This window comes from Tripterygium wilfordii, chromosome 14, assembly GCF_013401445.1.
Source record: "Tripterygium wilfordii isolate XIE 37 chromosome 14, ASM1340144v1, whole genome shotgun sequence".
NCBI classification, from domain to species: Eukaryota; Viridiplantae; Streptophyta; class Magnoliopsida; order Celastrales; family Celastraceae; genus Tripterygium; species Tripterygium wilfordii.
Window position 1 is genome coordinate 10,518,673 of NC_052245.1, and position 21,564 is coordinate 10,540,236.

The following is a 21,564-nucleotide window of genomic DNA, read 5'->3' on the forward strand; positions in this document are numbered from 1 at the left end:
GTGAGGAGAAGGTTCAGAGACGTGGTGATGATGGGTTGAGAAGGAGATGATGGTGGGGGAGAAGGAATGATAGAATGAGGAAGGAAATGATAGAAAGTGTCTATATATCAATGTTTTTAGAGTGTTTTTGAGGCGTACTTAGTAAACGGTGTGGTGCAAATAAGGTTATGCTAAAACAATTGTAGCCGACAACCCTCCCGCTTCACCTAGATGTGCGAATATGCGAACCCACAAGAAATCTCCACCGTCAATCCAAATCAAAATAATCTCCACCGTCAAAACCTAATATCTACCCGCACACATATTCCGTCTCTCTCAGCTTAGCCATAAAACTCTCTCTCTCGTCGGCCACAAACCCTTTTTTTTCCCCTTTTACGCCAAATCCCAAACCCTCAAATCTCCCACACACAGAGAGGGGAGGTGGAGATGGATTCGGATCAGGGAAAGCTTTTCATTGGCGGGATTTCGTGGGAAACGTCGGAGGATAAGCTCAAGGACTACTTCTCTCCTTACGGAGATGTTTTGCAGACTGTGGTGATGCGAGACAAGATCACTGGAAGACCTAGAGGCTTTGGATTTGTTGTCTTCGCTGATCCTGCTGTCCTCGATGGGGTTCTTCAGGACAAGCACACCATCGATGGTAGAACGGTGAGAGACCCCCGATTTTGTACTGGTGTATTTTGACCTAATCAGTTCTAGGGTTTCATTTTATTTTATTTTTTTGGCATTAGTGATTCCAGTTGTGCTTTTTTACGAGTCAGATTTGTGATTCTGAGCATGGTTGTTTCATAGATGTTTTTTAATGTTAGCGTTAACTATTTTCTTTATGGTCTGCGGACTTCCGTTGTTGTACTTTTGAATTTGTTATATTGTTTTGTTGCGTTGCAATTATTTTGTGAGTTGCATTAGCCTTTGATTTTCTAATGTGTTCGGTTATACTACTTGTATGTGCCTTCTGTGTTGGTACTTCTTCTTACTCTCTAGGTTGTCATATGGCTTGCACAATTGTTGTTGCATTGTTAGTGTTGTTTGGTATCTGTTCCAATTTTTCTGATTAGTAAAATCTAGATGTTCTGTTTAGGGGTTTCTAACTAGTTTGAATTTTCATCCATGTTTTGATTTCTAAGAACATACTGCTGGTAATTGAGGTTGAAGCATTTTGATTGAGGTTGAAGGTGCGAATTGTTCTTGGCTAATTTAAAATTACAATTGCATACATTTTCCATTCAATTTATTTTGAACTCGTTTGGATGTTATTTGCGCAAAAAAAATTGCATCTTAGATGAATTTCTGAGTTCTCTCTTAGAAAACAAAGAGGCGTGTAGACAAAACTTCCAATGTTCCTTTGTTTGACTTACCATTTCTTAAGCTGTAGGAGTAGTAAGCATGGATACTAAGTTAATGGTATCTCCTTGTTTGCTGGTTAGCAACTGATGTGTTTAGTGGCCAAATGTGTAGCACTTTTTAGTATGCAAGTGATGTAACTTAAACCATAATTTAAGTGATGTAACTTTAACCATGATTTACATCATTGTAGAAGCGATAATTAATGTTCATGTGAGTTGGCATTTTTTATGGTTATGTCAAGATTGAGTCTCTGAGTGAAAAGTTTTGGTGATGCAGGCCATTGTTGCATATTGAGGTTATGCTATTTTGTACTTTTTATGTATGTTAAATTGGAGTCTCCAAGTGTGTTCTAGTCTCATTGGTGCATATTTTGAAAATATAGTAATACACTTGTCCTGCTGTGTTTCATGAGATTTACAACTAGCCTTTTCAATGAGGGGAAAAGGAGATTTACAATGAACCTTCTGATGCAGATTTTCATGTTCTTCAGTAAATGGGTAGTTCCTTCAGAAAATGGTGGACACCTATAATTCATTAAGAGGTTTCAAACTGCGTTTATTTTCCTTAGTAGGCCTCCATGGACAAACCTTTATTTGGTTTCTTGAGCTTATTGGTAGACTTTTATGCCTGTGTTAAGTGTTATGGCCATTAATCCGAGTAATGTTTCCATTCATTGCAATGTTTAAATATTAATAGGCATTCATTCCTGAATCTTATCCAATGTTCGAAGCGTATGAACTTCTTTCAATTGACATTTTTGGATGATTTAATCTCAAATTTTGCTTCAACATGCTCTTTATATACTCTCTCTTTTGTCTTCCTCAATAAAGGTTGAGGCAAAGAGGGCCTTATCCAGAGAGGAGCAGCAAACCTCTGGAAGAGCTGGAAATTTCAATCCTTCTAGAAACAGCGGAGGTACTGGAAATGTTAGGACCAAGAAAATATTTGTTGGAGGGTTGCCTCCCACTCTGACAGAAGACGGATTTCGTCAGTATTTTGAAGCCTATGGCCTTGTAGCAGATGTAGTTATAATGTATGACCAGAATACTCAACGGCCTCGTGGATTTGGATTCATTTCTTTTGATTCTGAAGATGCAGTTGACAGAGTTTTACACAAGACCTTTCATGATCTTAATGGTAAGCAAGTTGAAGTTAAGAAGGCTCTTCCTAAAGATGCCAATCCTGGTGGAGGTAACCGTTCCATGGGTGGTGGTGGTGGTTATCAGGGATATGGTGCTTCTGCTGGTAATACTAGTAGTTATGATGGTCGAATTGACTCCAGTAGGTACATGCAGTCTCAGGGTACTGGAGGGGGTTATCCATCTTATGGCTCTTCTGGGTATACTACACCTGGCTATGGCTATGGTCCTGCCAATAATGGTGTTGGCTATGGTGGCTATGGTGGTTATGGTAGTGCCAATAGTGGATTTGGTGGGCCTGCTGGAGCTGCCTATGGTAACCCAAACATTGCAGGCGCTGGTTATGGGAGTGCTCCCGCTGCTGCTGCAAGAACTTCGTGGAGCAATCAGGCTCCCTCTGGTTATGGTGCTATGGGCTATGGGGGTGCTACTCCATGGGGTGCTCCTGGTGCTGGCAGTGGTGGTCCTGGTTCAGGACCTGCTGGACAATCTCCCAGTGGAGCTACGGGTTATGGGAATCAAGGTTATGGGTATGGTGGTTACGGTGGAGGTGATGGATCTTATGGGAATCCATCTGGATATGGTGCTGTTGGAGGGCGTTCTGGGGGTACTCCAAACAGCAATGCTAGTGGTGGTGGGGTTGATTTACAAGGCAGTGGTGGCACCTATATGGGCAGTGGCTATGGTGATGCCAATGGGAATTCAGGGTATGGAAATTCTGGGTGGAGATCTGATCCATCTCAAGCAAATGGTCCCCATGCATCACAAGTTGGTTATGGGAGTGGCTATGGCGGTGGTCAGTCTCGGCAAGCTCAACAACAGTAAATTTCAAGAATTTGAGGCCAGCTGGAACTTCGTCTCTGTTACATTGACCCCTCTTGTTTATTAATGGAAGCTCATGGTTTCTCATTTCCAGCGGCGAGGATAGCGGCTCAAGTTGATTCTCAATATGCTTTGGGTCTGGTTGGATTGCTTGAATTCCAGTACTTTGTAGTATCTATTTTGATAGTTTATAATAAGTAGTAATTGCAAGGCGTACTAGGTGCCCACATTTAATGCTTGAGTGTAGTTCTAAATTTGGCGTGCTTATAATTGTCTACTAGATCTTATGAGCTTTTATTTTATTGCCGTAGTTGTTTATATAATGTTGGTTTGATTGCAATTAATTATTTTGTTATTAGTTTGTTTGTTTTCATTTTACCTTTTTAAAATAGGGTGATGCTAAGGGAGATAGATTGAACAATTCTATCGGTAGATTTATCATATGACAAGTAGAAGACTTTTTCTGGTAAGGTATTTTTATGATAGCAGTGGAGTTATGAATGAGTCATTTGGGTTGAAAACGTCGTAATGGTAGCGGTATTCATAATGGTAGCGGTACACGTAGTGGTAGTTGACTCTTTCCGGATGGCATAATCATTTCTCCTGTATTTTGCCCTTGTCTTGTACAGGAGAGTCACTCAAGTTCTGAGGTGGAGTCAACCGACCACTAATTGCTGAACCTGAGTTTCAGTGTGTGGTGTTCAACATCAAATGGCGGTGGAAGAGTTTGTTCAGCTGAATTTTAAATCAACAGACATGAGAGGTCGGTTTTAGCTCGGCAATGCCGATCATGACTTGTGGTAAGCTGTTGTTGGCCTGCAGAATGTGAAGTAGTGAGTTGGTACCTCGTTAAGATACTGTAACCCATCTGTTTAGGCATGATTCATTGCAGTAGATGATGATTCTAGATGTTTTGGATGCTAGAATTGGCTGTGAGGTTTTCGTAGATATTTAGGGCTAGAGTTTATTCATGTTTATATCTTATGGAAGGCGTTTATGGGAAGTCTTTTTAAATTTGGGTTAATGGTCTCTCTCTTGCATTCTTCATTCAAATATCAGTTGTGACTCATAATTAATGCAGCTTTTCCCCACGGATTTATGAGGCCCTATTTTAATCTTCCCTCAGATTTTTTTTCATTAGGCTGGAACTTTCATTGCTCTAATTAGTTGTTCCTTTCGAAGAGGGTGCAATAGTTAGTAAAAAAGTGTGCATTGTTTTGCATGTGTTATCAGGCCAATTGGAGAAGGCCTGAGCAACATACTGCTTCTTCTTCTATCATTGTGTTGAATGCGAAAGACGAATGTTTCAAGTGTGATGGTTGATGATTGAATTGAAGTCTATATCTATATGTATGCCTAGTGTGATCTTTCTGTATCTCAAGTGAAATGTTGATCTTTGGTAGTCAAATATTTGAACAATGCTAGGGTTCCATGAAAATTACAAGTCTGTATTCTAAGTAAGACACCGGTTTGCGGTCGACGGCATTGATTGATAACTTGGATTGCATCCAGCATTAACCGTCAACAAATTTATCTTCCAACAAAAGATTGCTAGTCTCTCTCTTTGAATCTTAAACATAAAAAGTCGACTCCCACGCACAATATTTTCCCGGTAAGGTGGGATGAAACAACTCTACTGGCAGTGCTAGGCAATGGACATATAAATCATATAAAAAGAACTTTAGAAAACAGGGCCAGATGCCCAGGTCCAGTCGCCAGTTTTCAGCAGCGATAGATTCATAGTTTAAAATGTTCTTTCAAATAACGTCTAGCATCAAGAATCGGAAAGAATCAACTACTTAAAACCAAAATGATATATGTCCATAATTTTCTCATCCATAAACTTACATAATCTATGTGGCAAGCAAAAAATGCATATCACATAGATTAAAAAATACAAACAAATTTTATTAAATAAGTCGCATACGCTTGCCACATGTTTATGTAAGTTTATGGATGCTTATTTTATGAATGTGTAGTAATTCCGTACTTAAAATGGCTTGAAAGAATTGGCGTTCTTTCAATGACCGTGAATATACATACATATATGTATGTATGTATGTATGTATCTCAGTACTCTGAAATAAAGGCCTTGTATGGATTGCTGAACGTAGACACATTTCCTGGACGCGAGAATACGACCTACAGGAGAGAGGGAACCCAGATAAACTTCAGTTATATGAATGAGTAGTTTTATGCCATAGGCATCATGTCTAAACAAATAAAATTGAGAACAAGCAGCATGTATTCGAATAAGCAACAATTTTTGCTAATATATACAGTTACTAAGATACATATAGGGTTGGTATCAGCAATAACTTTGCAGTTTCAGATAGCAACTATTCCGCAACTATTCCACAAATATTTAGATTTCCAATTATGCTGCTATTTTTTGCTTGTGTCCTCATCTTAGTGGGGTTAAAAGAATTTTCGAAATTTGACGTCTCTGTCTCTGGTCTATTTTAATAAGCCACTAGCACTTGAGCATATATCTCATCATCATCATCATCATCATCAAAGCCTTTGTCCCAATTGCCTTTAGGGCCAGCTAAATGAACCTATATAAGAAATCAAAGAATGCTCTTTCACCACCATTCAATCTTGCCCCAAATGACACTCTCATCGAATCCTATATAGAGAGCCTATGTCATTTATATCCATGTCTTTTTTCAGTCCCCTTCCCATTTTTGTTCTCCTTTATAATCCCTTAAGCATATAAATAAGTAAATTTAGAGTTCAAGACTCTTTCGTGAATCCGACTGACGCGTTCGGCTAATTATCAGTTTTGTTATATTTTTGTAATCAAATTAAGGAAAGCATGAGTTCTCACATGATTCAGCTATGCAATGGAATCTTTTAGACAAAATGCTACCCAACTATCAACTTCAGACAATGAGCACAAGTAAATAACAGTTGCATGGTCTAGAGATTATTTACCTGATAATTGCCAAGTGTCTGTGTTTTAAAACCAGCTGCACAATAGTCAAAATAATACTCCCATGTCCTAATGAACTTCTCATTGAATCCCAGGGAGAGAATTTCACTGAGAAGAAAAGTTAATGCACCAGCATTAAAGGAAAGAACTTGGTCCAAGTATTAGTATCATAATTTCTTTAGTTGTAGAACATTACTGATTGTTACAAGTAAAAAAAAAAAATGTAAGAGGACAAGAAAATTTAGAGCACAATATAAAACTGCATGGTGGGCTAATATGCTAGGTTATTGATAAGGAGATACAGCTTGCACTTATCATTGTCCATATCAAAGATGTGACTGGAAGCACTGTTGGAAAATAAATTAAGGAGACATGAATTTGTAAGAATAAGTGCTGAAGTCTCATGGGCAATTGCTTATTTTGCAAGAAGTTCTATAAAGCACTAAATTACATGCCAGCAGTAGCAAACTTGTGATAATTATTCAATAGGGGACATCTCCAATTCTTTTAATTATTAAATAGGACATATCCACATATTATGTGAGGTAAGGTCTGTGTACATTTTGTCCGTCTCCAACCTTGCCCATTGCGGGAGCCGGGAGTCTTGTGAACGAGAGTTGTTACCCTTTTTTCCCCCAAAACTTTCAAGAAATTTTAGTGTATCATCTTTCGTGAAATGTTAAGTTTTCCTTTCAGCCATCTGGAAAGATCAAACCAAATGAAGTGTATCCTTCAAAAAACCCTTTGCAGCCCCCCCCCCCCCTCCATCGAAATGTAAAGCGAAGTCTCAGCCATGATTCAGGATGATTAAGATTAAGCATATTATCAGAACGTAATAAAAAAGAATCCCGGTAAATGATATCTAAATTCTAAATACTAGCTGAAATCTTTCCTTGCAAGGCTGTCAAGCTGATATCATGATATTTTAGATTGTAATACCCTTGACAAGGTCTTGGACCCCAAACAAGCTATTTAAGATGGGCGGTGTCATTGGACATTCTTATGATACCCAAAATCAATTGCTGCATTTACTGATGCACTGTAAAACAATATTTATTTTAGAAAATACATTTGAAAAATCATTTACCTCTGCTTTTCTAAGAAATTTTTTCTCCAGCATCGTAGTGTCTGGTAGTAATGGATTCCTATATTTTCCAGGTGCTCCACACTGCGACGACAGAAGTTTCAAGAAATCAATTGAAATCAATCAGAAGAAAAGAAAAGAAAACAATCAGCTATGAGGATTTGCCCATGGCAATAGCTTATACCAAAGTCTGGATGCAGCCGCCATGGCTGATGTCAAACTACTTAACGAAGGCAAGCATCCACCAGGGAAAATATATTCTTTGATAAAATCGGAACTTAGCCTGTACTCATCATAGCGCTCATCCGGGATTGATATGAACTAAGGAAAAGCAGCCATTAGCAAGGTATTCAACGGGACGAAAAAAACATGAACCTGTATTAAGTAGATGATAACATCATATGCATATAACAAAATCCCTTTATCTTGTCCCTTTTTCGTGTTACCTGTAGAACAAGAAGCCCATCTTCTGCTAACACAGATTCGCAACAGCCAAAGAACTCCTTCATGTATTCGTGGCCAACTGCCTCAATCATCTCACTGGAAAAGGCCATTTATTATGATAACTTTTCTCACGACAGAAACATGCAGAACAGGTGGTCAAAGAACTCACCAAGATATGATCCTGTCATATTTGTACGTTTTAGGCAATTGGCGGTAGTCACAAAGAAGAAATCTGATGCGGTCCTGTTATTAAGATCCAGTTAAAGGATGAAGTGTCAGGAATTAGGAAAATAGATATACACAGTTTAGTATCTGTTCTTATACAGAATGCAGAGAGAATTTATTTCATTGCAATTCAGACAGTTGTGGTAAGTTTTGACAAGCTTACAGTAACTTACTGCAAGGGATGGGCAACTTCTATAAGACGAGGGATAATTCAAATTTGGCCTATGAAAAGACAAATGGTTCTCAGGTTATTACCTGAAGGCCAGCTTCACTCACTCTCTTTTTTGCAAATTTCAGTTGCTCCTCAGATAGAGTAATGCCAGTGTACTTGCATCCAGTTTGTTTGACAACTTCAATAGCCAAGCTTCCCCAGCCACAACCAATCTCGAGAATTTCATGATTCTTATCTACTCTTGCCTGACATAGGTTAAAGGGTTACAAATAAGTCCAACAACAAGAAGATGAAAATAATTTATGAAAATTGATACAATAATCCAAGATGTACTCACTTTTTCAATCAGACGTGAAATTTTCCTCATCTGAGCACTTTTCAAGTCTTCTTCTTCTGACTGGAATAATTTGACACACATATGAACATAAGTTATATCCATGAATACTGTAGAATACAATTACTTCTCATATCCAGCAAATTAAAGTAAAACCATCAAAAGGTTGGTTTACTGACCTTAAACAACGCACATGAGTAAGTCATTGTTTCATCCAAGAACAGCGCAAAAAGTTCATTACTCTGAAACACAATACAAAGCAGAGATATAATTCACAAGAAAGATAATTACAGAAGTCTTCACCTCCCAACGAAGACTTGACATCTTCACTTCAACTAGTGTTTCAGTTTTTCTTTACAGTGGTAGGGTGGTAATCTTATGTTCTAACGTCTGTTAGTCTGTAGTTATGTCTGCCCTGGATGGGCATATCTGTCTTATGTTCCCATGAACACTCTTAACTTACAAAGGTTCTTCACAGAACCCTAATCTCTTCTTTCTATACTCTCTTCTCTCGATTTCTCACCAACTTGAAATGGTATTGGACATAATAATCCTAGCTGGCTGATTGGTGTCAACATTTGTACATCTCTTCTTATATCATTTAAGATCTGAGAAGAAATGAACGACGTGAAGGTATTTGGTAACAACTTCTAGAATGAACCTGTCAGTCTCTTTTTCATCTCTCTGGTGTATTTAAAAGAGTGGGTTTCTGAGTTCTCTGGCAGTGTCTTTGTCTACGGCCACCAAGTGCCACAGCAGTTGCTTACATGCGAACCCAGCCACATGGTAAATTGGACAAAATTACCTAAATTGAAATGTACAAACTTATATATATATATATATATATATATATATATATATATATATATATCTATATAAACGTTCAAACTTATGCAGGCACATACATGTAATAAACTCAGTTCATGCATCCTGCATCCATATCTGAAATATATCTCATAATTTGGTGCATGACAAATATTAGTAGAAACACAGCCTTATTGCCTTACTCTTGCAGTATAGAGGCTCTATATACCAATACAACAACCTTACGACTGCACCAACGTCTACATCGCCAGAACTATTCAAAATACTCAAATAATTTTCACAAAAAATTTCATTTCTTGAGCACAATGAAGGTCTCCAAAATTATTTATATTTAAATAAAAAGCTTATCTCCAGTAACCAAATTTTGAAATATGTCAGCACATGAGTTCGCCTCGTTCTGAAAGCTCATAATGCCACTGACCTACACTTCACCTTAAATGGTATATATTTAAGCTTGCGCATGCATAAAATTTAAACATTTAGCTTTTATTAGTTTTTCCTTCTTACACCTTTCAAAAGATATTTAAAAAAAAAAGAGGAATTATTGTGTCATAGTCTCATACCAGGTCATAATGACGGGAGATATTCCTACGAGCTTGTGTAAGACTATTTTGCCTCAAGAAATGCTGAAAGAAATATTTTGCTGATGCAACTCCGGCTGTGAGTAGCAATGGTGTCCACCATCCCCTAAAACCAGAACTGATGAACACTTAACACAATGTTCTACGAAAAAATGTCTAAGGAAAATTCACTGGAGGAGTTCAATGATCAGAAAATGCCTTTTCTTATTCAATTTTGGGACAGATTTATTATTATCTCTGTTGGCAATGAGAACCTGAAAAATATATTACAAAGGAAAATTAATTGCGAATAGATGCTACAAGAATGAGTTTGGAGTAGGACGATAGACAATATCTTACCATAATAAAATTCAAAATACCTTCATCTTTATCTATGAAAGAAAAATCTCCATTTATATATGCATCTGCAAGGCCTAAATCAGCCTGTGTTATAACCTGACAAAATTTTCTAGTGTTTATCAGCAATGGTAAGAGTAGGTTGCGGGGACATCATTCATGCTTTAATAATATGTTGTTAGGCCAGTTCTTTGAATTTGAGAAATTTTCTTTTAATTATATCAAAACCTCATGGAAGGCTATCCCCAATAAAAGAAGACCAGAAAAGGAGCAAATACCTTCCAATAAAATTGGGGACTGTGAACTCTCAGTACAGTTTTCAAAGAACATCTTTTTCCTGTTCCATCAAAGGTGAAAATTGTACCTCCTTCCTCCAACATACTGTAATAACACATGGCACAATTCAATATATCCTACATTATTAAGAATTTAAATTTTTTTACAAAGAACGCTGCAAATGTATAGAGATTTAGAATTGAGAAGTATTTTATTAGAAAGGCCAAAAGGTTCATGAAAAAATGTCTGGAGCAAGTACAGAATGCCCCACTTCTACGAACAAAGCAATAAAAAGTCCTAATGCATGATGGACAAGAGTGAATTTTTAGAGAAAGAATGTATAAAATTCTAGGAAGGCAATGGTCATGCTTAGTAAGGACAAGATAAAATGTCAATGTAGTCTCAGTTCAAGTGCAATGAAAAGCTGAATAGCTATCTGAAAATAAAGATGAATTCAAAGTCCAGGCTGCCAAAAGACAAGAAGCTCTACAATATAGATACTGTAGATAAAAAAATAAAAAAAAATAAAAAAACTAAGAAAAGGGATGATGATTCAATACTTAATGAATGCAAAACCCATAATGGTATTAAATCAAAAGATGTCAAAAGTAAAAAAGAAATAACGGGAACTTCATTGAAGTAGTGTACAAGAGTAAATAATTTACCTTATCACGTAAAAAACTGAGTGACATAAATCAAACATCTAAGGAAATAAACTTTTACCTCTATTATTTTTTAAGCTGAATGATGTGAGTCACCTATTGTATAACCCTCATTGCTTAGCATTTAAGACTACATGGACCTAGAAGAATGTGCATGTTTTTTTTCTATGAAAACTGCTTGACATTGTGTAGTATTCTTTAGTTTAGAAATGAAAATTACAAATGAACTTACATCAAAGAGCCATTGACGATATAACGATCAAGAAATCTAGTAACGAAAATGCGTGCCGCTGTTTCCATCACAGAAGGTACCATGTGTTTTGGGTTACTAAGAACAACATAACTTTTTCCAAGCACATCATGTGCAGCAACCATTCCAGACTGCAAAAACGCATTCCTCACTAATAAGCAATATATCAAGTTTGATTTATTATAGGAAAGAATAATGAGTTAAAAAGAAATGAGTACGATAAAGACCTAATCCTTTTTCATCTTAGAACTAGAATCACTACCACAAAAAGTGCAGATTCATGAAGCATTTGGCTACCTTTAATCCATCTTCATGGAAGCCATAACCTGAAAAGTAGCTCTGATTGTCAAAACTGTGAAGATGATGCTAACCATAATAAATCAAACAAGTTTGAGCGACAAAAACTATGTCATTATAGCAATGATAAATCATGTAAATATTAAGCAAAAGCTACAGAGTTGAAGCCAATGGGATTCATGGTCCCAGTAATCAAAACATAGCTGGAAGATGCTTTGTTTACTTCAAACTAAAATACAAAAATTCCGGTTGCAAATTATATTAAAAGCAAAGCGGGCCAAAATTAATGCCATTTTCACTTAAATGCAGTACAGCTGTAGCCATGATACTGAGATCATAGACATGTATGCTTTACATCACAATTGAAGCATCACAATCAAAGATACTAAATGCAAATTCAGGTGGTTCATAAACAAGTTAGTGCTTAGGCTCACCCTGGTATGCTCCACAAAACCAAATCCCTCTCTTCCCTTGAATATGATCAAGCTCAAGTGAAGCTTTTGATGCAGCAACAGATGGGACTGGATGGCTGGTTGACCACTTAAGTAAGGTATGCTTAGGTATCTGACCTGGATTGAGCGTCACAAGGTAAGGTAGACTTGTTTCTTCAATATTCTGCAAGGCTCCATAGTCCATACAATTGCAGAAGAAGAAAAAAATATTAAGAGCAGCTTTTGATAATAGGACAGTAGCTTAAAATAAGTATATCTTTCTTCATGGTGTGCACAACAGTCAACATACCATTCTGCCTTTTACGATGGTAGTTTAATTTGTTTGTTGTTTTATTTTTAGTTGCCCTCGTTAGTTTGTAACTCTGTATCAATATTTATCAGGTAGACAGTTCATAAAATATGTATCTCAGGCCTGACATAAATCTATATATTTGAGTAAATAGACCATCCCTGCACATGGTGCGGCATTTCCATTCCAGTGCTATGTTGATTATTGCAAAAAAGAAGAACATATCTGATAAGTTCTCCAAAATGTGCTACTATACAGCAAGATTTGTGATTATTTGAATACAGATTCTATCTATATTCGCACATATAGCCATGTAATGTACATCCGGAATATTTACATCCCTTGTATCATATGAAATTTCTCTATTTTTTTATATCACACCAACAGCAGAGTATAACAATTACCACTAGCCCATTGTCCGGTTACTTTTCGCTAAACAAAATAGGATATGGATTTTATTGTTAGATGAGCACGCACTTTGAATTTCAACAAAATCGTTTATTGCGCATCGAAAATCCATACATGTCTATATGATTCTATGGCAATTTTAATATGAAGTTCTCAGTAGTTATATGATGATTCCCAAATGTGTTTGACTATCATTGTCTCCGACGATGTTAGTTAATTATATACCCAACAGAAAGCATGTTTAAAATTGTGAATCCCGTGCATTCAAGTGGACAAATTCAAACAAGCAAGCAATCAAAGCCTTAATTCCAAAAATAATTGAAGTGAACAACCCTGACAACTTTCCTCTTTCTTAAATCGTTAGTGAAAATTATGTGATAATCACCCACATATTCTAATATCATTTGGATTCTAAAACAGAAAATTTAAATTTTGTTTTACATCAAGAGAATGAGCTATGTACCTGAAGCAAATTAAGCCAGTATGTCAGGCAAACTTTATTGCCTGTACTCCCCAGAAAATTCCACGCACTCCATGCTGCGTGATTTTGGGGCATAAAAGTTTTGTCACGGTGAAGGAAAATATCACTGCCAATAGAAAGTTAGAAAATGATTTTTCATTGTGAGTAAAGTAAGTTCACTTTTCACAGTAGTCAGCAGCTGACTCTTTAAGATTTTCAAGAAAAAGGGGTCTTGGGGCATAATCAAAAGTACTTGTTCATATTGTTCTTTTGACATCTATGACTTTCCCAGGGGTCATTCCAACGAGTACAAGCAACCTCCCAGAACATCTTACAACACAAACTGTTTGGAATTAATTATTCCAACAAAACATGATGGTTATATATGTGAAACATTAGAAGTTTTTAAGTTGAAAATCAATTGAAATTCTACCAAGTGTTGGGTAACAGTCAATTTCTATGTATTAATATCGACTACTCAGAGTTTAATAGCCGGAATCAAAATAAGAAGCTATATCCATAAATAATTAGATTAGTGCATTAAATAATGAGAAAAGTACCTAGATTCATATTGAAAAGCACCAAGTACTCTCGTCTCTTCAAATGTTGCTTGCTTTCCTAATATTTTCAAAGCATCGGGGGCATGAACAGCCATTATGCATCCACTATATATTTCTTGCGAACCATCACAAAGTACTGTGCAACCTGCTGAATTTTTTATTACATTACTATCAGAATTACATGAAAATTGATCAAAAAGAATCACGTAATGGTCCATCATCGATTTGCAGGTTTCAGATTGTAATAAGGCTCCATTAATGTTTTTCTCTTTGTTTGTCCTTTGGCCTTTCCTTTTTAACTGAGTTTTTTCATGTTTCAAAGAGCTTTCAAACGGTTGGGTACCAACTACTGCACATAGGTAGCTTCCTATAAGATCAAAATTCAATATCCAATTATGCACTCTATAAATAGAATTATGAGAAGCTTAACTTTGAAAACAATAAAATCCTTGATCACATTTGCATGAAGTATGATTACCTGCCTGGCAGCAGAGTGTGACTATCTAAGAGCATTTCTATAATGTCAAAGCATCTACTGGTGTTTTTGTAAAACTAAAAGGCACATCATCTCTTAAGAGTCTTAGGCTTCATTTCTAAATAATTTTCTAGCTGTTAAAATATTTTGTAACAAAGCCATTTGTATCTTTGTATGAGAAACATTGAGTCAATTTTATTTAACAGCTCGTTTTAGAAGCCATGCCAAACAATCCCTATGTTGAAATTGTCTTCGATAAAAAAAGGTAAACAACTCCCGTACACAAGGTTCCCACGGTAGGTCGGGGACAGGCAGGATGCACTTTACTGGACACAAAAAAAGCTAAAAGGACTGTGGTTTCTTGAACAATACATTCTTATGTTATAAATTCATTTGTTTTGGCCAGCAGCATCAGTCAACAAAAACCCCTCTCGAAAAAGAAAGTACTTTTTTAGTTTTTTGAGTTATTTAAATGAGTTTTCTTTTTCTAAGCTCATTATGTGTACTGATAAAAAATATATCAATACTCTCATTTTCATGATTCGTTTTTAATCCGACCTTGCCCCCACATAAGATGTGAGGAGGCTGTTTCCAACAATTGAACCATTGACCTCTAGGTTGCACCATTGCAACTCTATCACTATGTCACATATTCGCCTGTGAAATTGTCTTCAATGTTGCAAAAAAATTGTCCACAAAGTTTTGCATTGTATTTAAAAAGTTGATAAAGAATACGATAAAGATTTCTTTGCTTACCCTCAACTGTTGTAGAAATAGATTGTACCTCAGAACCAGTTCTTATCCAGCAACCCCAACTCTCGAGCTGTTCTCTAACCTGGACTTTTTTCATGGCCAATAAAGTTCACTTTAAATCTTAAATCTGAACCATTAGGTTGAATGTTTATGAAAAGAATACAATGTAAGAGAAAGGCACTAACTGACATGTACCTTGTTGACATAACTATGTGAACGCCATCTGACAGTAAGCCATTGTGGGCGACCAAAGAGCTGAAGCAAAGACCAAAAGGAAAAATAAGTCATTGCACACAAAATTTTCTAGCATTTGACAAAATTCAAAGCTTTACACGACATTAAAGTACAACAATGAAGGTTGTATACCAGAAAATGAAATAGTTGCATGTATATGCATGATCTTAAATGCACACATACCATCTATCTTTTAGATGAAATATGCAAAAATTATCATGTTCATCAGAAGGTTACTAGACCTTATGCTACAAAATAAAAGGTAAATCTCATATCACTGATCCCCACTCCAAACAACAAGAAAAAAAAAAAACAAACACCATTATTTACCAGTAAAACATGATGATTGCGGCAAAAAGAAAGAACTGAGTAAGCTGAAAAGCGCATGACTCCTTCTGAATGACAGGACCAAATTGAACCACATATTGGTATCTGTGGACATAGAAGAACATTATTATTGCCACTAAGCAGGAAACGGGGCAATGAGTACGCTTGAGTTAACAAGTTCAAGGATGTGAATGAAATTAAGAGTTCAGTCTTCGGAAATGCTCACAAGATAAGCCTTTTGAAATAATTCAGAGTAACCGTGTGACTTAATAAACTGTTCCAAAGTTTCATTGCGATCAATGTCTGGGTTGTTCTCAAGGTCGTCAAGATAACTGCACAGGAAAGGAAATTAACCATGGTAAAGATATACAAGACAAGTGAATTAAAAATTATTATAGCAAAGTCACACCGTATAAAGCTTGTGCAAGTAAAAAGAAAGCTGACCCATTTCCAGCCAAAACATAAACATTGTTTGAAGAGAATAAAAGGCAGCCAAAAGTCCAAAACAGATGCGAACAAGGACATGTCGCCAGCAATTTTTCTATTCCATAGAATATTTTTCGGAAGACGTAGACCAATATTCTGACTAGAACACCTGAGACAGGAACTATCTATACTATACTATACTAACAGATTTATTCTTAATTAAATCATTCCTCAAATATATTCAATATCTTTCGATTCTTCAAACAAATCTATTAGCTTGATCAAAGCAATATTTGCAGATATGAAATGTGACATTGGCAGCTTCCAATGCCTCATGTGGGAATGCCCCATGGCATCAATGTGATAGTATGTTGCTTTATTTAGACATCAACGCCATCTTTAAAAACTCTGACGAGCGGTATCCCAAAAAGATATAGCAAACGATACCACATTGTTTATTTTCAACTAAAAATCGAATAAATCAGTCAAGAGATAGGCTTGCCTGAGGACATCGGCCTTGAACTTGATAATTTCTCGAATCATTTGCCAAAAGTATGGATTCAAAATGTTCTTCTTCTGTGCAAACAAACCTGATAAGCCATTTAGACTACCCCATTCACACCCATTGCCTTTGTCCAAGCTTACTGAGAATGACATATCAGATAGCTCCATATCAACTCCAAGATTCTCAAAGAACTCCAACATATTAGGATACGTTACCTGTCATTGACCAATCACAATCAGGCAAAAAAAAAATATTTATCAATACAAATTGGCATTAAATCCACATTGACAAAATATATGTAGTGCCGTTACTGCACCCGAATTGGAAGTGGTATTAACATGTTTGGGCATACTTCTCTAACTTGTGATTTCCTATAAAAGTAAGCTCCAGCGGTTCTTGCTTTCGTGATATGGGACAATATCTATCAGTCTCTCACACATAAATACAAACAGTTTTCGTGCATTCCATTACATGCAGCAATTATAAGTTATAACTCGTATAACTAGTTGAAAAGAAAAAAAAAATCCCAAAAAATGAAGTTTGAAAAGAGTCCATAATTTCAAGAGAGTGTGAAATATTAAAGAAAATAAAACCCAAAAAATTTTCTAGAATTTTGCAAAAAAAAAAAAAGTCGTCTAGAATGATTAAAATTTTATGACAAAATTCATGCAATCCTAGCAGCAGAAAAAACTAAGAGGAGAGGGGGGGAACTGTTGAGTCATTTGATGAAACATCGCAGGATTATTTATCTCCCCAGTATAAACATAAATAAATGGGGTCCACACGGTACTGGCATTATCAAAAATGCAATGCAAACACTGATGACTGAATGTATATTTTACCCAGACAATTTCTGCAGCATTTTTTGACTGTTCTAAATGCTACAAAAGTGAAGCATTTTGTTTGCATTTTGAGGCAACATTTCCCTATTAACGTTATTCTTGAGAAATAGTACGCCAATTCGGCCATTCTTTTCTTTTTTTTGGTAAGTTCAAATATGGCCATTCGTTTATCATCCACTCAACCCCCCACATAGGACCATAGATTGATTAGATTCCGAGGCCCACCCCACATGCCACACTGCTTTCACAATTTTTTTTTAGTAAGAACTAAGAACACACACAGTTCAGCAATAATTATTAACTTTTTTCCTGTCTTATAGCAACATCTTTAATGTTACAAGACCCAGTTTCTCGGAGTCCGTGGGCTCTGCTCTGCTGTAGTTTCGGACTCCTTTTTTTTTTTTTTTGAGAAATCATAAATATTTTGGACTGACTGACAAGTGTGAGTTGTAAAACGATCCATTTTACCAACTGTTTTGGAGTATGGAATATTCACAGCAGTACATACAAATATTATCATATTCAGAATGTCAGAGAGAGAGAGAGAGAGACTTACGCGATTGAAGACCATGAAACCGAGGTCCAAATCGACGCCGTCGAAGTTGACAGTCTTGGCATGGCCGCCTAAGTAGTCCTCCCTCTCGTACAGAACCACCTGGGCTCCGGCTTTCGCCAGCACGTACGCCGATACCAGTCCGCTGATACCACCACCAATCACAGCCACTCTCATTCTCGACATTCTTTTCGTTCTTCTCTGCAAAATGGAATGAATGAATAATTGAATGAATCCTAACAAACCTAAGGGCTTTGGAGAGGGAGTTTGTGTTTCGGAAGCTACCGGGAGAAAGAGAGAGATTCAAACTTCAAACTTCAAAGTTGCTGCAGATCCAAATGCGGAGAGCGCGTCCTCTTTGAACTGCGAGATAAGTTCACGTATGGTCTCGGATATTGCATTGATGTCATTCCCCTCATGTGGACATATATACTCGAATATCAATAAATAAAATAAAATAAAATAAAGCTTTTATTTATTGTCTTCTACAGGAAAACTGGAAAAGTCTTTGTATGAGTTTGGCAGTGTGTTACAACTGTGTTCAGTTGCAACACAACTCACCGCACCACAGTTTTTTGTGACACGCCAAATAGCTTTTGCGTTCCAACTCACCTCACAGCACCACAGTTTTTTACCTCACAACACTCCCAAACGTATACAATATATGTTGAATTGTCCTACGTAATCAAATTAGGTCAATTATTTTATTTTATATTAATGTACAATGTAAACCTTAAGTGATTTTATATTAATATTAATAATCATCCAATATAACCGTAATTTAGATACGCCAAACGCACCTCATCGCACCGCACCACAGTTTTAAAAGTGATGCGTCAAACTGTTTTTCGCGTTCCAACTCACGTCACAACACCACACCGTATCGCACAACACCTCACAGTATTCCCAAACAACACCTTTAATTCATTGCAAAAAATCGTGTCGTGCAGCTTGGTTGAACCATAAAATCGATGAACCGATCATTAAATGTGCACGGTTCAACTAAAATACGAAATAAGCAATCGAATAGGAAAGAATCAATAAAATATACAAACTAAGCAATCGAATATGAAAGAATCGGTAAAATTGGAAGATTTTTTGAAAGAACCATTAAACCGTATTGATAAAATCAGATGGTTTTTAGAAATATCGTTTGAATTTTGAATTATTTATTATTAATTTATTATGTGAAACTTGATTTCTATATGCATATACGATATGAACTTGAATTTTTTTAATTTATTTTTTTATGGACAATCAAATGATATGATTTTAGTATTAATTTATTTTTTAATTGAATATGTGATTCGACGGACGACTCAGTGATTAAAACAGTGAAACATGACCTATTCTCTTAACATTGTCATGGATGTATATGTGGATATTGTGTTTGATTTACGATTTTGGGAACAGTAATGTTAGGTAGTCTATATAATGGTAGTCCATAGGAGCCCAAATCTTTTAAACGAAATTTTAAAACGTTTTGACTATTAAAATACATGTTAATTTTTAAAAAAAATTACATATTCAAAATTAGCAAATAAAACTCTTTCTAACAAGATCTATTGTCCATGAGTTTTATCGGGTAAATCTTAATTCCATTAGTTTTTTCAATGAAATTTCTTAATTCCATTGTTTTTTTGAATGAAATTTCAAAAACAAATGAATTCAGAACTAAAACAATAAATTCTAAACTGTGCTTTAAAAAATAATAGAATGTATATTAAAACAATAAATTATGGGATAAAATAATGTAAATAAAACTATTCCGTTGATTTAAGAATAAATGTGTTTGATTTTCATGGACTATTAAACACATGAGCTACATGTGTCATTTTGGGAAACACTCAAAAATTTACAAAGCATACGTGTTCAAATAGCATCCGCGTTTTATGTAGAGAGCATGTATGAAGAATAGATATGCCACGTCAGTCAGACTTAAATTATTAAATATAAAACACGTGAATCAAATGGACAAAGACTTAAAACACTAGCCTTTGAGTTTGAAGGGGAAAAAAATCTCAATAAACCAATAATATGTTTGTGTCATATAAAAAGAAAAGAATAATATTTGAGACCCTAAAAAAGTGATCTTGAAAAATCCTCATTTAATATAGAGTGTTGAATGTGAAGTGGACCCTACATATGTGTTTTTAATCAATCACTATTTTAATGTCACATAGATTTGAGGAATTTTTAAGAATCAAATTTTGAGAGTCTGTAGACTCTAGCATTGTTCAATAGAAAATCATGGGCCTAGACAATCATAGGCTGAAAAGTTGCATATTCAGGTCAAGTATCCAGGAGAGGTGCAGTGTTAAAACACACTAAACCCTTCCAGTGAAGATTCTTATCCATCAAATTAATCTGATGGCTTAAAAAAAATCATTTTTTTATTAAAATTTTCAGCGTCTTTATCTTCTCCTCTCTGATCCATTCCTCCATCTCCATCTCCATCTCCATCTCCATCTCACTAGAGACTCCTGAACATCAGAACCCATTTTAGCTTTCAAACGTTCGGTAGAATAGATCCCCCAATTCATTTTATGACAGAATCTCCGCTGCGATGCGTCCATCTCCACTGCGATTCCTTTCCTCCCATGGTGATGAGCTCTGGTTACTTGTTTAGACTTTCTAGCCATCTCTTTGTAGGCTTGTTCTTGTATCCTATTTGGGCCCTTTTCATTCGTCTTAAGTATTATATATTGGGCTAGCCCATATTGTATTTAGGCCCAATTTTCTTTTATATCTATTGTTTACCTATGTCTATTCCAAGTACTGTACCTATCAGTAATGGTTTATAAGCTTAGATTGAGCCGTTGCCTTTATAAGATTTTTGAATGCCTTTATAAGATTTTTGAATGAATGAATGAATTCTTTGAATTTGACTTCACCAACATCTCCTTCTTCTTCCTCATCTTCTTCTCTTCTTATCTGATTTCTGGTTCTTGTTGATTAACATCACATGCAAACAAACACAGAACTTTGTTATTACAAAGTATATCATTTTATGGCCCGTATGATTTCGGGGAAAATGAAGATGAAAAATTGAAGCAAATACGGGATTCGAGACTGCACAAAACAGTCAAGTTTTCTTATGTCTCTTCCTCATCAAACAAACAAGAAATGTTTCCTAGGAGGATGACCAAGGAGATTCTGTTGATGTCGATGTTAGAGATGAGCTTATAATGAATGTCTATCTGCTCTTGGCCCTTGAGACTTTCGGGGGACGTTGAGCCAAAGAGGTTAGGTCTCAATCGAACAAAGGGAAGGGGAGAGGGAAGAGTGTAGCAAATCAGAGATGAGACGGAATGAAGAGGAATAAAAAACATCCTTTTTTTTTGAATGGTGTTTACTCTTGATCGTTGGATGAAATGAACGGTTAAGATCCAAACGATTTTAAGTAATGGCTGCAATGTAGATTGCAGTGCCCCCATCCCATAGCAAACGGTAAGTCTTCTTTAGAATATTTAATTGGTGTGGGTCCCGCATATTTATACTTTAATTATTTTTGTCTTTCTATACTATTAAATTTTTCGTAGCACTCAATT

The 21,564-nt window shown here is 36.0% G+C and overlaps 2 protein-coding genes across 6 annotated transcripts; one reads left to right on the forward strand and one right to left on the reverse strand.

Moving 5' to 3' along the window:
* The first annotated feature begins 310 nt into the window (after nucleotides 1-310).
* LOC120014553 (heterogeneous nuclear ribonucleoprotein 1) lies at nucleotides 311-3,610 on the forward strand. The gene is made up of 2 exons (XM_038866535.1): nucleotides 311-648; nucleotides 2,178-3,610. The coding sequence occupies exons 1-2, from the start codon at nucleotides 427-429 to the stop codon at nucleotides 3,309-3,311; spliced, it is 1,356 nt and encodes a 451-aa protein (XP_038722463.1). The 5' UTR covers nucleotides 311-426; the 3' UTR covers nucleotides 3,312-3,610.
* Nucleotides 3,389-18,412, reverse strand: LOC120014551 (tuberculostearic acid methyltransferase UfaA1-like). Of its 5 annotated transcripts, XM_038866534.1 has the most exons (25): nucleotides 18,299-18,412; nucleotides 18,017-18,214; nucleotides 16,616-16,833; nucleotides 15,914-16,019; nucleotides 15,691-15,792; nucleotides 15,322-15,381; nucleotides 15,130-15,208; nucleotides 13,899-14,043; nucleotides 13,342-13,465; nucleotides 12,164-12,344; nucleotides 11,730-11,758; nucleotides 11,415-11,563; nucleotides 10,523-10,625; nucleotides 10,248-10,343; nucleotides 10,107-10,162; nucleotides 9,891-10,014; nucleotides 8,682-8,744; nucleotides 8,506-8,565; nucleotides 8,252-8,413; nucleotides 7,941-8,014; nucleotides 7,774-7,867; nucleotides 7,512-7,648; nucleotides 7,331-7,411; nucleotides 6,246-6,351; nucleotides 3,389-5,450 (listed from the first exon to the last, which is right to left on the reverse strand). In XM_038866534.1, exons 2-25 carry the CDS (start codon nucleotides 18,197-18,199, stop codon nucleotides 5,379-5,381), a joined length of 2,604 nt encoding a protein of 867 aa, XP_038722462.1. In that variant the 5' UTR covers nucleotides 18,200-18,214; nucleotides 18,299-18,412; the 3' UTR covers nucleotides 3,389-5,378. The 5 variants fall into 5 exon arrangements, with proteins under 5 accessions (XP_038722462.1, XP_038722459.1, XP_038722460.1 ...); XM_038866530.1 differs by lacking the exons at nucleotides 3,389-5,450; nucleotides 15,691-15,792; nucleotides 15,914-16,019; ... (1 more) ...; nucleotides 18,017-18,214; nucleotides 18,299-18,412 and adding an exon at nucleotides 6,101-6,186 and having other exon boundaries at nucleotides 6,245-6,351; nucleotides 15,322-15,373; XM_038866531.1 differs by lacking the exons at nucleotides 15,130-15,208; nucleotides 15,322-15,381; nucleotides 15,691-15,792; ... (2 more) ...; nucleotides 18,017-18,214; nucleotides 18,299-18,412 and having other exon boundaries at nucleotides 13,342-13,415; nucleotides 13,899-14,037.
* Between the last annotated feature and the right edge of the window lie 3,152 nt (nucleotides 18,413-21,564).